General features: G+C 41.8%; 1 protein-coding gene across 3 annotated transcripts in view; it reads right to left on the reverse strand.

The window, feature by feature from the left end:
• nrp1a (neuropilin 1a) overlaps window positions 1-15,379 on the reverse strand; it is a 50,283-nt gene that overhangs the window by 24,042 nt on the left and 10,862 nt on the right. For all 3 annotated transcript variants that reach the window (XM_026292062.1, XM_026292061.1, XM_026292063.1), the window contains exons 4-6: window positions 9,198-9,379; window positions 3,520-3,747; window positions 1,395-1,550 (exon numbers count right to left, since the gene is read on the reverse strand). In XM_026292062.1, coding sequence (XP_026147847.1) covers window positions 1,395-1,550; window positions 3,520-3,747; window positions 9,198-9,379 — 566 coding nt within the window. The remainder of the gene's footprint in view (window positions 1-1,394; window positions 1,551-3,519; window positions 3,748-9,197; window positions 9,380-15,379) is intronic.

Consider the following 15,379-nt stretch of genomic DNA (forward strand, 5'->3'; position numbering starts at 1 on the left):
AAGTTTATATCAGTATTTGGCATTAAAGTGACTTTCACTAGAAAAGGTTTCTCTCACTGCACTGTAGGCAATTTATGTTTTCCGCATTATTATTTTCTGCAACATGGTCTCCTGGGGGAGTAGCGGTGTTTATTATCTGTATTTTGGGGCCATATATCACCTTTAATGGCCCAGACACACATGGTGGGAGGTGACTTCCTGTGTTTGTATTGATGGCACAGGCATTTTAAGGCGTCCTGGGCTCCGTAGCCTGGGTCAACTTGGGGTCAGAACATGCTGACACTGCTATGGATGAGTCTGCAGCAATGGTAGGAATGTGGACATGCTATGGACAAGACAAGACTCAATATCATGTTGTTTTTGGATCATATTCCTAAGGGAAATGAAGGCAGAAGTCAAAAAAGAAGTCAAATATGTTTAATGCATAAGGGGATTCTGAATTATTCACAGCTCAGATGAAGTTTGAGATTTTTTTTGCCATGTTGGGTCCTTTTCTGTTGATGGTGTGAGAACAAACACCTCAGGTGAATTAAGGTTTTTATTAGTCACGGGCCAGATATTAATGTTAAAACTGGTTTGGCACAGCAAAAATAGTTTTAATGTGATTGCAACATGTGTGATTAAAACCTGGAGAAACCTGAGGAGAAATGACAACAGCAGTCATCAGCGTGCTCATTACTGCGAGGCAGGGTTGTTTTGTTTGTTGTGGGTGTGTAATCAGTCTGTCTTCCCTCTGGCCAAGACAAAATCTTTTTTGGAGATAATTAGTAGATTTGTTGAAACTCATCCGTCTTTATTACCATTCAAAGACTGACTCTGTGTGTGTGTGTGTGTGTCTGGGGAGGTCTAGCCTCTGGACTGATTTATGACTCCAACCAAGACTCGTGTTCCTTAATGAAATGTTTCGTAGGAGCTTTTTGCAAAATGGGGTCAAGGGGTCGCGCCCCATGACAAAGATGCTGAATGTAAAAACCCTAGGGATGTGTTTGAGTGTGCGCTCAGGGTGGTTGCTGATGGGCAGGCTGCTTTTTGGAGCCTGCCTGGGCCCAGTGTGTCAACAGAAGTCCTGTAATCTGTGGGAAGTTCACGCTGTAACACATTCCCCAAATGAAGAAGCAAGAGGTGTTTTTAATAAGTTTTAAGCTCTTTATTTATATTTAGCCTCATTTCCAGATCACCTTTGCTTCTTAAAGTTAGTAAAATCCCTCTGGTTGTTGTTTTATTTACATCTAATTCTTACTTGACTGCCCAGTTTTAATTCAGCCCTCACATAATGCAAAACCTTCTTCCACTCAACAAATCTCTCTGGATCATTTTAATAATCCTATGCTTTTATTATTCTCCGTCTATTTCTGCTCCTGCATTCCTGACACCCAGGCCTCTCTGATGCTCACCTTCTGGAACGGTCTTTTCAAGGACGGTGAAGTTGGCAGAAAAACCTTCCTTAGCAATGGCGCTGTCGGTGTTGATTGTCAGTGCCAGGATGCCTGTGTAGGAGATGATCCTGCCTGGAGTGTTCTGCCCACAGAACCTCCCGATGTATGGACCAACTGGAGAGAGAGAGAAAGCAGAGAAAAGAAAAGCAGTTAGATATTTGTTCGTGTGCCACAGCCACTGGTTTCACTAATAACACTTTCAACCCCATTGAAGTTTAACGGATGCATTTTTTCTTTTTTGTTTTTACATGGTCCCAGTACGATGCACAGGAAAAAGACATCCCATGCCTGCTGGTCTGTTGTGCACAAAAAGGAGGAACCCAAAGAGGGATCTGGACATGTTCCAGTCTCTCTTCTGGCTGAAAACACCACCTTGTCTCTTGTATTTTCCTCTATTGTTCACACTCGAGGCTGATGCACAGTTGAGTAAGTTATGTGAAGGAGCCCAAACAGGTAAGGAATTGGCAGAGACAACTGGGGGCCAGTAAAGCACAGGAACAAAAGCGTTCCACTGAGCAGACTGAGTACAATGAGGAAATCAGCGAAGGGTGGGAAACATAAGGAAGGAGTGATGGGATAACAAGGGAAGGTGGAAAAGAGCAAGAAAGCCAAATGACCTTGTGCTGTGCTTCTGGCATATGCTCCAATCCTTGCACATGTGAGTGTGTGTGACTGCAGCTTATCTGTGATTAGTAACGCTGGGATAGTCAAAAGGTTTGTGTGGCATCCAAACATTCAAACATGCATATTTCAGCTCAGCTCCCACATGGAAGGTAAAGGCACTGCTCCGATAGCTTAAGATTAATCTTCACTGCTGAGATGAGTGTGAAAACCTGTGTGCTTTAAAACTCACTGAGAGTCTGAACAGAAAAAAGCCATCACCAGATTATCTGCATGACTCCCCAGTGCTATGAAAGTTTAAAGAACCTTACTATAAACTGCAGTTTCTCCTGCTTTGCTGTTCCCGGGGGATGAAGGACACTGGAGTGCAAGTTCTTTTCCAGTGCTTGTCCAGTGAGGTGTGCTTTAAGAGGTGACAAGAGACGTGCAACATCCCCAGTGCTGCACAGAGGCCCGGACATTTAGCACCTTTGCATACCCTGATGGTTTCCATGCCTCCAGATTCCTGTGCTAATGTACTATTGATCCAGCAGGCACCGAAAAGCCTGGAAAAAGCCGACACATTATTTTTCTCCCATGACTAATTTTTATACAAGGCTGTCCACCAACGGCACCTGAAGGATGGGACGTGAGTTCAAAGTGGTAGTTTCCAGTTTCTCTGTAAGCTCAATGCTAGAGAGACTATGATGCAGGTCACTGTGCTTCTTTTGTGTCTAAGACTTATCTTAAAAAAAAAAAACTGGGTCAGACGTAGTAGAAGGGAAAAAATGGATGAAATTGTTATAATAATGTGACATTTTCTCATATTTCCAGGCCACTGATCAACACAAATTTTAAAAATTAATCATTTATCACCTCTAAAAAAAAGAACATACAAGTGAAATATGAAAATTGTTTTTGTTCACAGTTCAAGTATAATAATTATGAACTACAGTTAAAAATACTGAGCTTGAAGTTCAGTGGAAAAGGCGGAGTGACTTACACTTTAACCATATTACTGGAAATGCCAGAGCTAAGAGTCCTGGTGCACACCAGGCTGAACGTTTCTAGACCAAATTCTTTAATTTTTCAGCCACTGACGGGCGAGAAAGGCTTTAATCTCGGCTGCACTCTGTGTTGGAATAGCCAGAAGAAAACCTGAAACCTTCAGGAGGTGATTTTTTTTGCTTGCTGAGTTCAAAGCCTCATCTTGGGTTAGCACTACTTTCAACGCTGCCCGTTCTCTCTCCGTGTGTCTCTCACCTGCTGATTCTTCAAATGCATGATCGGACTCTGGTCTCAGGTGTCAGTGTATTAATAAGCAACAACTTAAACATCACAATGTACTGAAGATCTGAAATTCTCACGTCCCCTGGCAGAGGGAAGTGTTTGGCAATGAGTGATGACGTGTTACAATCATGAAGACAGAGTCTGGGGCAGTTATTTGCCTGGTACAGCAGATTTCTAAGCAGCTGTTGCCTACCTCCTGGGAAGCCATCCCAAATCTCCAGTCTGTCGTAGCGGCAGAATACACCAGAGGGGGGCGTCGGGTCAGGTTCCAGCTCAAAGCTCTCAAACTCCAGAATGATCTCCGACATCTTTGGGGCGAAGATCATGAAAGTGCAATCCAGGTTATTGGGGTACTTCTCTGGGAAACCGGGTGACTTTATGATTCCACTGTTGGAGGTGAAATTCCTGGAGCATTCGGGACCTGCAGGAAAAAGGAACCGTGATAAGAAGAGACAAAACAGGGAAAATTCATTTGACTGACTGTTGGTTGGGTGATCTGTCTCAGATAACTTTGTGTGGCACGTTTTGAGAAGATCTGTCCCCCAGCTGGTCTAATGAATGGAGGACAGTTTACGGCCCATTGAGGGGAGACCACCTTAGTTTATTCTAGTCTTCTTTTAGAGCCTATGGTTCTCTGACTCACTGTGGTCTTGTGGCACACACACGCACACGCACACGCACACGCACACACACACACACACACACACACACACACACACACACACACACACACACACACACACACACACACACACACACATCAGGAGTGAGAGGTGATTATGCAAAGCTACAGTGCCAGTGACAGAAGGCTAGGCCACATACACCAAGACAAGAGAAAATTCACAGCACCCTGGATTAACACGGTTCCTTCTGAGGCCATAATGAGACCGGATGATCATTTCAGAACATGACACATGGTAAGGAATATATTATTCCAACCAAAGTTGACGGATGGAGGAGAGGGTCTCGTAAGTGACCACCAAGGAGAAACGACAACGACCTGGGGAGCCTCAAATCAAATAAAGAAACAAAACAAAACAAAAGAAAAAACTGGTCTTCTCTAATCAGTCGCTAATGAAAAGGAAAGAATCTAAAACAAAAACCTCCTGGACCACCGTCCTTACCCCGGCCCGACCTTCCGCACTCCCAACTCAGACAACGAGCCTGTTAATCAGCATCAGCATACAGACACAACACACAGACAAACAAACCCTCAGCTGCACGGGCTCATGCCTCATGCAGGACCAGGACTTCAAGAAACAATTAGCAACAATCAGCAGGCCCCGATCACCACCTGCAAATAATCAACACACTCACATGCACTTCAGAGAGAGAGAGAGAGAGAAAACACTAAACTATACACTAATCATTCATTTATTTAGCTTTTGATTTCATTATTTAATCTCCTAAATATGCACCTTATTAAAACACGATTTCCCTTATATAGATATATATATACACATATTTTGCCCCTTTAGACATTTGAGCCTGCTCGAGCATAGTGTTTATATTATATACTGAACTTTTCTACATCACCTCACCAGAGAGAAAGTTGTGCTTTTCAGGCTGTTTTAGATTTTCCTCTACCACCAGTTGCATCTGACGTAAATAAGTAAAAGCTAAATACGACAACACTTGATAAACTTGTATGAACATCCTCCTGATGTTGCTGCCTTTGGTTCTGTGTCAGCACATTTATGGTGTAGCTCTGTGCAGCCGCAGCCACTGGTCAATATTTCCTGCAAACACTCCTGTGACCCTAGACAGGATAAGTGTTATAGATAATGGATGACTGCTCTGACCATTTTTATGATTCAGTATTATTTTATTTATATGTTTATATATATTACACAGCTCATATTGTTTTCTTTAGCACAACAGAAAAATCATTTCCATGGTGTAGCTGTGTTTTCTAGGTGGATAGTTCAACACTGTAAAAATGTATGAAATTCTTTTCACCACTTTAGGGTTTTCTATAATATTTGAGAGGAGTTTTAGGTGTAGGTGTAGTTTTCTATACCTAAAGATGATCCCTGCACCAGTGGGTTTTATAAAAACCACACTATGAAATGGTGCTAAATATATTTTTTCTATTTGACAGTCCAATACTATTCATGGGGGCTTGGTTAAAGAAATGTATTTAAAAATTTAGCTTTGATAAAAAATATTTGTTGACCTCCAACAGGAACATTTTATAACAGTGACAGAAAGAGACTTTAAGAAATGTTCACTGTGTTATGGCTGCACACAAACACACATACACCCAAAAACAGGGGGAAAAAAAAAAGAGGACCACTGTCGACAAGGACAATTATTTGGAGCCATTAGGGCAAAATGTGCACAGGATAACACCATTTTCATGCTAGTCTGACAGCCCATGAGATGGGAGCAGAAGGGCAGATCAAAACCAAAATGGTAGGGAGTTATTGCTAGATGGAGCCTTCTTACTGCAGTAATTGTAGCTTCAGTGAATGTTGCAGCTTTTTCCACTGTCATTCAAGTATCTTTCAAATCATCAGGCCTACTTTAGCCTGTCCACCCGTGGAGTGAGTGAGGGGAGAAGAAACCATGTTGATTTTCTTTCTTTCTTTCTCTTGAAAGCCACAGTGAACAGTGTTTTGACTCTAAAGAGAGTTGACATTTAGTGCAGCAGCTTAAGTGTGGCTTTCGAGAAGAGTGGGCACCATTAATTTCACAGCTTCCCCACGTATTTTCCCCCAGAAAATGGAGAGATTTTGTCAATAGAAAGCATTCCCGGGGATGACAGGGCTGCTGGATGCTGCCTTCCTGCACTTTACCTCACCACATTTGGTAGAAATGTCAGCCAGTGTATATTTTGTGCTATAGATTCATGCCACTTCTTTGAAAACAGCACCCATGGTCCCTGAGTGCTCCAGACAGCTGCAGTATCCAAAGTGCAATTCAGGTCAGTGTGTTGAATTTCCTGTGGATACTGGCTGAAAACACAACTGTCCATCCATTTCGTCAGCCTCTACCGTGACCTTTATCTCAGCTCAGGGGCCGACCAGAACAAGTTTGGTTTTTGGACACGGTTCACAAATGCAAGACAGACGGATGAAAGACAACAGAACAAAACAGAGTAAAGAGAGAAGCCGCTCCTGCAGGAAAGAGAATCATTCGACGGACCTGTTAACCAGTGTGTCCCCATGGAGGGGCTTTGACCCCCAGCTCTCCTCACTACACCCAGGATGCTTTATGCTGATGCATTATGAGAGTCATTTAGCGACAGCAGTCGTACTTTTCTGTGGCAGCGTCCGCATGTGTTACTCACTCTGTCTCTCTCTGCTGTTTTACAGCTGAGGTTGACGGTGTCTTTCCTGGCAGATTTATCCTGCTTCTAATGGCCTTAATGGAGAGACTGGGCAGACAGGAGGGGTTTGAAATAGGAAACAGAAAAGGGTTTTGCAAATATGAAAAGTTTGAATCAGTCAAGTTGTGAAGAGACTAGTTTGGCCATGGTGCTTTTGAACAAACACCTGAATTTACAACAGAGAAGAAAAAGAAGTTATGTTCAGTGTACAATTACTGGCCTCCTCCAACCGGGCGCTCCAGCATTTACTGCTGGCAGTAATGGATTCTTTTAACTCTCATTTATACTCGGCCGTTCTTCACTGGGAGGGGGAGTAACAAATGTCACTCCAACTCACTCAGTGAGTGATTAGAGTTTGTTTAACAGGAAATGTCGGAGCCAGCAAAATTATATTTAATGGAGAACTGATTTCAATCTTTACAACAGTTAGAGATTTATAATAAATCTCAAATAAATATGGTTGCAGCATTAAAAGAGCAGGGGGCCCTTTCGACTGTTAGTCTCCCTTATGACATGTCCTCTATGTCTCTATTAAGCTGTTACTCTAAGTGCTGAAAACAGACCAGAGACTCGGCATTAATCATTACAGCAACGCTGCACCAAGGGACAGGCGTTAAATATGACAGCATCTCACTATTATCATTTCATTTCTCTTTCTCCTGCTCCACATCTCTACCTCACCCTTTTTTCCTTCACTTCATCCTTCCAGAAAGAGCCACAGGGACTGAGTACGTTGTTCTTGGACAAGCTCGGCTTCACATAATGGAGGGGTCAGTGGAGAATTAACACTTTCAATAATATCTAACATGAATCTGAAGCTAGTAGGGCTGTCATAAACATGGCTTTGCATGACAAACACGTGTTTAGACTTTAAACACAATCAGAAATCCTTGAGGACCTCATGGCTGATGCTATCAGATGACTGTGGGATCACAAGATAAACAGAAGAACCAGGATTTTGGTGGTACTCAGTGTTTTTAGACTACTATAATGGATGTTTGTTCTTCCCCAAAATCTCACTCTTCCTGTGCCTTTGCCAGACTCCGGTGGAGCAAACATGTCCATTTGCAGGCTCTAAAATAAATAGGCTGTGCTAATTAAGATGGTTTGATGCAATTGAGGAATGAAGAAGGGTAGAGACTGACGTGGAAGTGGCCAAAACAAGCCAATCTCCTCCAATCAGACACTTTGTAGAGTGCTGCTGATGAAAGCCAGGGCATGACACCATGTAAAAAAGTCTATATGAAAGTAAATTCCCATTGTTTAAGCTTAAGTGGTTCAACCTGCACATGTAAATGTAAGGTCTGATTTTTATTTAACTCTGCAAGAAAGGTAGGACCAGTGATTCCTATACAGTGAAACCCAGACTTCATGTTTTTACATCTCCCTTCATTAGCATGCACAAGCAGCAGCAGCAATAGTTGTTTAATAGTAAAAACATGAACCCCCTGATGAAACATCTCACAGCTAATATGTTTAATTAGACTATGTGATTAGATAATTATCATGATTTGATATAAAAAAAGAGGATCCCACAGAGTCAAAGTGCAAATAATTTGGGGATTTGATCACATCAACACCTAAGCTCATTAAGGTGATGGACTTTGCATCTCTTTCCACCCTTCATACACAACTCTAGCTAAATCCATACTTTATGTTTTGTCAGTGCACTATGCTGTACGTGTGGTGAGCACATCTCACTTACATTCAGTCCAAGCTAATAAATGAGGCTGGAAAACACAAAGCTAAAGTGGAGAAGTATTGATGAGACTGTGTGTGTCAGGGTGGAGTGTCATTTTGATCTTGCAAATGAATCCACACTCCACCAGCTGAACTGCCCTGATGTTGACATCTATAAGCTCAAATACGCACTGGTCTAAATTAAAGGAAAGGGGTTTAAGAAGTGAAGCTTTTTCAACGTCACATTTCTTGTTATTATATAGAAAATAAATCCATTGATGTAATTACACCTCGGTTTCTTAGGTCGCTTAAAGGCAGAAACTGTAAGTGTGCAGGTTATCACACGGACAGAATAAACAGGTAAATGCATTTCTTGCAACTAAACACTGTAAACACTGTTAACTGTATTGGAAGTGTTTTCTCCTAAACCAACTAGTGTCTGGTTATAAAGACTCTGTCTAAACTAATACATGAAATAAAGTAAAGTCAAATCTTCTTAATTATACACCGATTCACAGAAAAGGACAGAAACCGCTAGAGAAACATGTGGGACTGTGATTCATTGGCTTTGAATGTTCTAACAGAGATTTCCTGAGCTACTAAAACTAAGTAGTTACTTCAGGATATGCCATGAATCAAATGATCCCAAACACTTTAAGGATTATAGTATAATTATATGTAATGTTGGGCAAGATGCAACCAATTCCACCAGTCCTTTTTATTATTACAAAAGACGCACACTTGTGAGGATGATGATGATTATGGACATGTTCAACACAGCACACAAACAAATATACTATTGATCCGTTCCTAGGTTTTCTGTGACACACCTATACAACAACATGTGTCGGGCCACGCACCTGTTTTGAAGATCTCGTAACGGATGGAGAAACCTGCACCGTGGGTTTCGTAGTCAGACACAAATTTGATGAAGAGCTGGTTTCCAGAGGAGACGACCGGAGAGGGTGCAATCTTCCCACAGTACTTCCCCACCAGCTGACCACTCTCATCCACACCATCTCTCACCTCCACATAGTCATATCTGGGCAAGACAAAAATGAAAGACCGGGTCAGTCACATTGTGGTTTATAAAACATTTGATTTTCACTTTTGTTATTCTTTGCTTGATTTAGTTTTTTGTGATATCCTGCAGAAGAAGGATATTATCATCATGATGTATAAGCTGTGCATTAACGATTATACAGACGTGTACACACACACACTTAGAAACTTTTTTCCATTTCTCATGGGGACAATACACCAGAGGCCTGCCCTGACCTCACCCTGACTTTAAACTTTAACCAAGTCTCTTTAAAATTCAGCATTGACACAATGGGGACCTGGCTTTGGTCCTCACAAGGAAGCCAAGTCTCCCGTAAGTCTTTGTGTAAACAGGTTTCAGCCCCCACAAAGTAGGACAAACATACATGGACACACACACACACAGAGATATACATACTCAAAGGAGCACATAAACACAGAGCAACACAGCATATTGTGCAGGTAATGTACTGGAAATAAAACACTGTGTACTAATGAGGTCTCAGGTTAAAACTCAGAGAACAGGTGGGCAGGGTGTGCTTTCATTAAATCGACTTGGCAAACATACACACTGCAGAGGTTTGTACTCCCAGCTGTACTGAGGTCAGGTTTATGTAACTGCTTTACTGTAACTACTGAACTTCAGCTGAACAGTTGTCTGTCTGCTGTTGAAGCACAGGACCCCAGTCAGCGCCTTGTTAAAAGTTTACATTAGATGCATTGATGAAGTGGTGTATATATATATATATATATATATATATAGAGAGAGAGAGAGAGAGAGAGAGAGAGAGAGAGAGTTTACATGATGGTTTAGACCAGTCCATACACATAACACCGTCGCTGGCAGCTTTTCAGCTATTATCCATATTGCTGCTGTAACCCTCATGACCTGCTGCAAAGTTCCTCTATTTCCATCAGAAACTTCCCACATAGCAAACACATAAATCAGTTTTGATGTACACAGGCATAATGCATAGCAGGTGTGCAGGTGGATTCAGTCACATACTTGCTTCTTCCACCCTCCTCAGAAAATAAGTGCCCTCTGGGCACAGGGGACTATGTTTAAAGTTTAGCTTGATTCCTAAATTACTGTCAAAACACTGGGCCCCCTCAGCAACTCTGAACTCACTCACTTCACATGATTTCACACAAAAAGGATGATTTACACTTGGAATGATGGCCTAGTGTGGGCTGGGTCCCTTACGTGGGGGCGTGACATGTATTTACATGCAGCCTTGCCATCGTTTTCCAAAAAATATAATTGGATTTTTCACCCGCTCCAAATACAGAAGACATTTCTGTAAAACATAAATGAAATTAGTTGAGGTGATCGGTGGTTTTAAAGCCAAAACATTATGCCAAATAGTGGGAGTCACCTAGTGAGATGGGATTACAGAGTGTTAAATTAAATGTAAAGCTGGATAGAGATCCTTGAAAACAGGCCACGTGAGAAGGTGATGGGTGACGTCACTGATCTTTCTGCTGATTTGATGTGTCACTGATTAACTCAAAGGCCTCCCCTAACACAGCGATCTGGTTTCTCTTGCAATAAGGGTATTGCATAGTTCTGCTACCAGATATCAACAGATATTTATGATGAAACTATGTAAAGTCTAGTGAAAGTAACTTAAAGACTACCTACCTGGTATTATCTTGTTAACTGAAAGCAAAGCATACGTGTACGTTCACACCTGTAATTAGACAGTGAAGATACACTGAAAATAAATTCAAAGAAGGTGGATCAGTGACTTTTATTCTCAAGTTGTTTCTACTTGAGTAATCAGTTACTCTGCTTAGCGGATCTCCTCTCCTGTCTCCCCTTGTTCTCCTCCTCTCCTCTTTTGGTTCCCTGCTCACAACAGAGAGCATCAATCTTTCGGTGACTCTGCTCTGTTCTATCAACAGGCTTATAATTCACCTCAGAGCCTCCGTCTCTGCAGCTATCTGACTCCCTGCTGCAGCTGCCAAAAGCTGAGCACTGCCAGACACCTAAAAAATTAATGGAGAAATGCATCACTGTGATGTAGAAGGAAAGCCAGATGTGATACAGCTGAGCAAGTGTTTGTGTGAGGGGGTTTTTCTTTGTGTAAATGTGCACAATAATATTATTGCACATATGGATATATATATATATATATATATGTATATATATATATATACACTCACTATACAGATTAGTCTTTATTGCTGCTTCTATAGTTTGATCTCTTCCTACCCTGAAATAAGTTTTTTATTGCATTTTGCCCTGACCCATCACAAACTAAGATGGTCCAGCAGGAGAGAGGATGCAGATGGGAGACAGGAAATGCCCTGGGGGTTGTCACTGTACCCTATGTGTGTGTGTGCCTTGTGTGTGAGGAAAGAAACTAAAATGTCTCCATTTCTGCTGTGCCATTTAGGCAGAACTCCACCGGTTCTGCGCCAGTGGGTCCACACATGATCCAAGCCCTTATCATCTGGAAGACATTAGGGGAAATGCCTGGCAGGGCAGTTTGACGCCTTTAAAGACTCTACAGTTGCCAGCTGTTAAATGCAGCTCTAATCCACTCCTCTAAACACCTGTGGGGAGTCACTACTGGGGCTGAGCGTTCTTTGAGAAGACAGAGAACAGCTAACAACCTCCATCCTTTAAGCCCAGTGTGGCCCCACATTAGCAGAGCCTGCCTCTTAAATATGTTCTCCTGACCTGTGAAGTTAAACTTTTTCACGTTCTATCACTGTTCTTCTTATTCCTCATGGCAAGACAATGCAGCTGAACCATGCACTTTTTAATCTGTCTAGACTGGTTTGGGTCTGGGTGGGGCTGCAATCAGACCAAATCTCTCTCACACACACAAAAACTTGGAGACATTACATTGACTTTCCTGAAGACTTGCCCTAACATAAACCATAGCCTCTAGTTACCTAACCCTGACCTTGACCTAACCCCGACCTCACCGTGGCTTTAATTCAAGTCGTCTCATGCCAGTGTCTAAATCAGAGGATTAAGTTTAAACACACTATAGTCCACACTATGTCCAACTTTTCCCAGACTGGAGAGACATATCACGTCCTTGCCTTTTTCTCCAGCTCTACCTTTCTCCACCTATTTGACATCTTCTTCTCCTTCTTCTTTTCCTTAACACAAATTAGAATAACAGGTTCTTTCTTTTCTTGAGCCTAAGTCTTTTATTAAAGGAAAAGATCTCATTGTTAAAAACAGAAGCTTCACTATAAGGCATGAAAAAAAAAAAAGAATCTGGAGATTTTGAAGCTGTCAGCCTCTTCACTGAATTGTCTTCATTTCTGAATTTGCAGGAAATTATTCTCCAAATATGCAAAACCACATCCACAGCAGGATAAACCACCAGCCAATCTTGTCTTGTCACATGGACAGACTGAAGATACAAACGATGGACCTGTCCAACGGGCCTCTTTGGGTGTCACCTCCACGTGGTCAGATACATCTTCATAATGTTTTAATATTTATATAATGCTTGGTTTTGATATTGTCGCAGTCCTGGCCGCCTGTTTCAGGAGCATGTTTGTGTTTCTAAACAGCAATTATCATTAACATTGATAAATGGAGCCTCCCTCCATACATTAGCTTTTCTAATCACACTGTTGAGAGATCTGCTGTTACCAACAATCAAATTAATGAATTTGGCTATTTGGACTCAATTACTGCCTCCACCCTCCTTCAGCAACATGCACAATAACCCTTTACTCAGAAACATGAGCACAGCTGACAGAGGAGGATTTCTTCCTGAAGGGGGCGGGGAGGTTTTCTGCTTACCAAAGATCAGGCACACAGCATTGTGAACTAGAGAGTGAGTGGGGGGCTACAAACAAACAGAGGGAATAAAACTGACCACAAAAACTCCTATTACCATAAAATCCCTTGTGAACGTCTCAGTCTCTTTCTATTCCCTACAGGGCCTAAGGAGGGTTGTGCATCATTTCAATCACTGTGATATGTATAATTAGCTTTTCTTATGTTATTAAAATTGTGATCCATGACAAACAGGTCAAAATAATGTCAGTATCGAAATATGAATATGTGTCACTGTGGCTGCCTGCTGATTTGAAAAGAATTAAAGGTGAAATCACTGATTTAAGTTGTTATCACTTAAAATTACATGTATTTTTAAAGTGCTGCTTGGGCTTAAAGGATGATTATGATATTTTTTTTTCCTAATGCATCAAAAATTATTGATTCCTGCTCCAAGATGACAATTTTCATTGCATTTTACAGCAAAGTCAGAAAATGCTTCTGCTAAGAGAAATCTGTACATAATAGCTGCAGCTGTAGTATTCATCTGGTTCTTCTTCTGTCACACATACTGTGATATCTGAAAAACTGCCCCACATATCTGATGAGGTATATTATACACAGCTAAAATGATACACTGTGAAAAAGACAAGAAATTGGGGTAAAAACCTAACAAATACAAGGAAAGTAAACCTATACTGCATAAAGAATGAGGAAGACCCATGTGGTTTCACAAAGACAGAACAGAGAGAGAGAGATGAAATGAAAGAAAAGAATCCCAGTCCATTTCTGGTGTGATTACAGGAGGGAATGGCTCCCATTTGTCCCACTTTGACATTTGAAGGGATCTCTGATTACACAGAACAGAGGGCAGAGGTGATGGAAGAAAGTCCTCCACACAGATCTGTGCCAAAGCTCCGAAAATATGCAGTAGTTACAACGAAGAAAAGTCGAGGAGAAATATATTCAGGGCATTGGAAGACAGAGGGCAGTAAGACACAGCATGAGCAAAAACCTATCCTACTTTTATTAAACACACCGTCCCCACCCTGTTCTCTTCATCTGCTCACCCTACGAACACCCTCGGGACTCAGTTGCTTAGATACAAGCAAAGGGCATCTGGACTTAAGTGTATCAGGAAGACTTAAAACTCCATAACCAGCATCTCATTTCACAATGTATGAATTTAAAACATCTTTATACATAGCACCTTTGGGTGGGGTTTTGGACTATTTGTGCAGACCCCAAATGAATCTTCACTCAAATTTGAGGTCACAAATTCAAGGTCATATACAGAAGTCGTCATCTGTCGGTTTCTGGGAGAAGCTAGCAGTGCTCCCTGGTCAACTACATTTACTACTGGACCCTCTGCAAAACTCTCTCACCTCTCCAGAGTGGACAGCCAGAGAGGAAGACTGGTTAAGAGACAGTAAACGTCCATAGAGGGAGAAATACAAGCAAAAGAGAAACTTTGTGAAATGAGCGAATAGAGATAGTTGGAAAACATTTGCTGATCCTGCTAAAAGTTCAGCGGGGGCACTCCCCTCCTTCTCTGCCTTAGATTCCTTTACATGCCTCTGCAGTGAGTAGGAAGCTCGAGGGCAATGGTGATAATAACTGCACTGGGACTTATTCAATTAAATACCCCGTCCATCCCTCTGGCATTCTCCCTCCTCTTTTCTCTGTCCTGCCTGTAACCTTTGGAGGCAGCAGGGGTTTGTGGCATTAGTGAGCAGTCTAGGCTGGGTGCTTAATGACCCGGTCATCGGACTGGATATGGCTGAAAGCCACTTGGCTAGAACCAGGGAAGACTGTGAAGACGAGGCAGTGTTGTGGAGGATTATTTCAGTCCTCTGTGATATATACAGCCAACAGCGACTATACTTGACCCTAAACTACACAATATCTTTGAGATTAAACGGCTTATTTTTGTTTCTTTACAGGAAGAGGGAAAAGAGTAGTAATAAAAAGTCCGTGCACAGATTGGCGGACGCAGCTAGTAGATCAGTTACTTCAGGATGATCGGCCCTTAGACACAATATCTAATATTTAAAACTATATTTTTTTTTATTTTGACGGTTACCTTGTTCTCACTGTGCGCACAGAAGAAACAAGAACTTTCCAATGATACAGCACTTTGGAAGCCAAACATGCTGAGCCACACGTAAAGCATCTTCAGAATCTCCTTCATGGTGCCAGGCAGAGAGGTTGAATTATTGGCAATACAGGGCAGATCTAAGTGTTGGATCC

Source organism: Mastacembelus armatus, chromosome 20 (assembly GCF_900324485.2).
Source record: "Mastacembelus armatus chromosome 20, fMasArm1.2, whole genome shotgun sequence".
Classification (NCBI taxonomy): domain Eukaryota; kingdom Metazoa; phylum Chordata; class Actinopteri; order Synbranchiformes; family Mastacembelidae; genus Mastacembelus; species Mastacembelus armatus.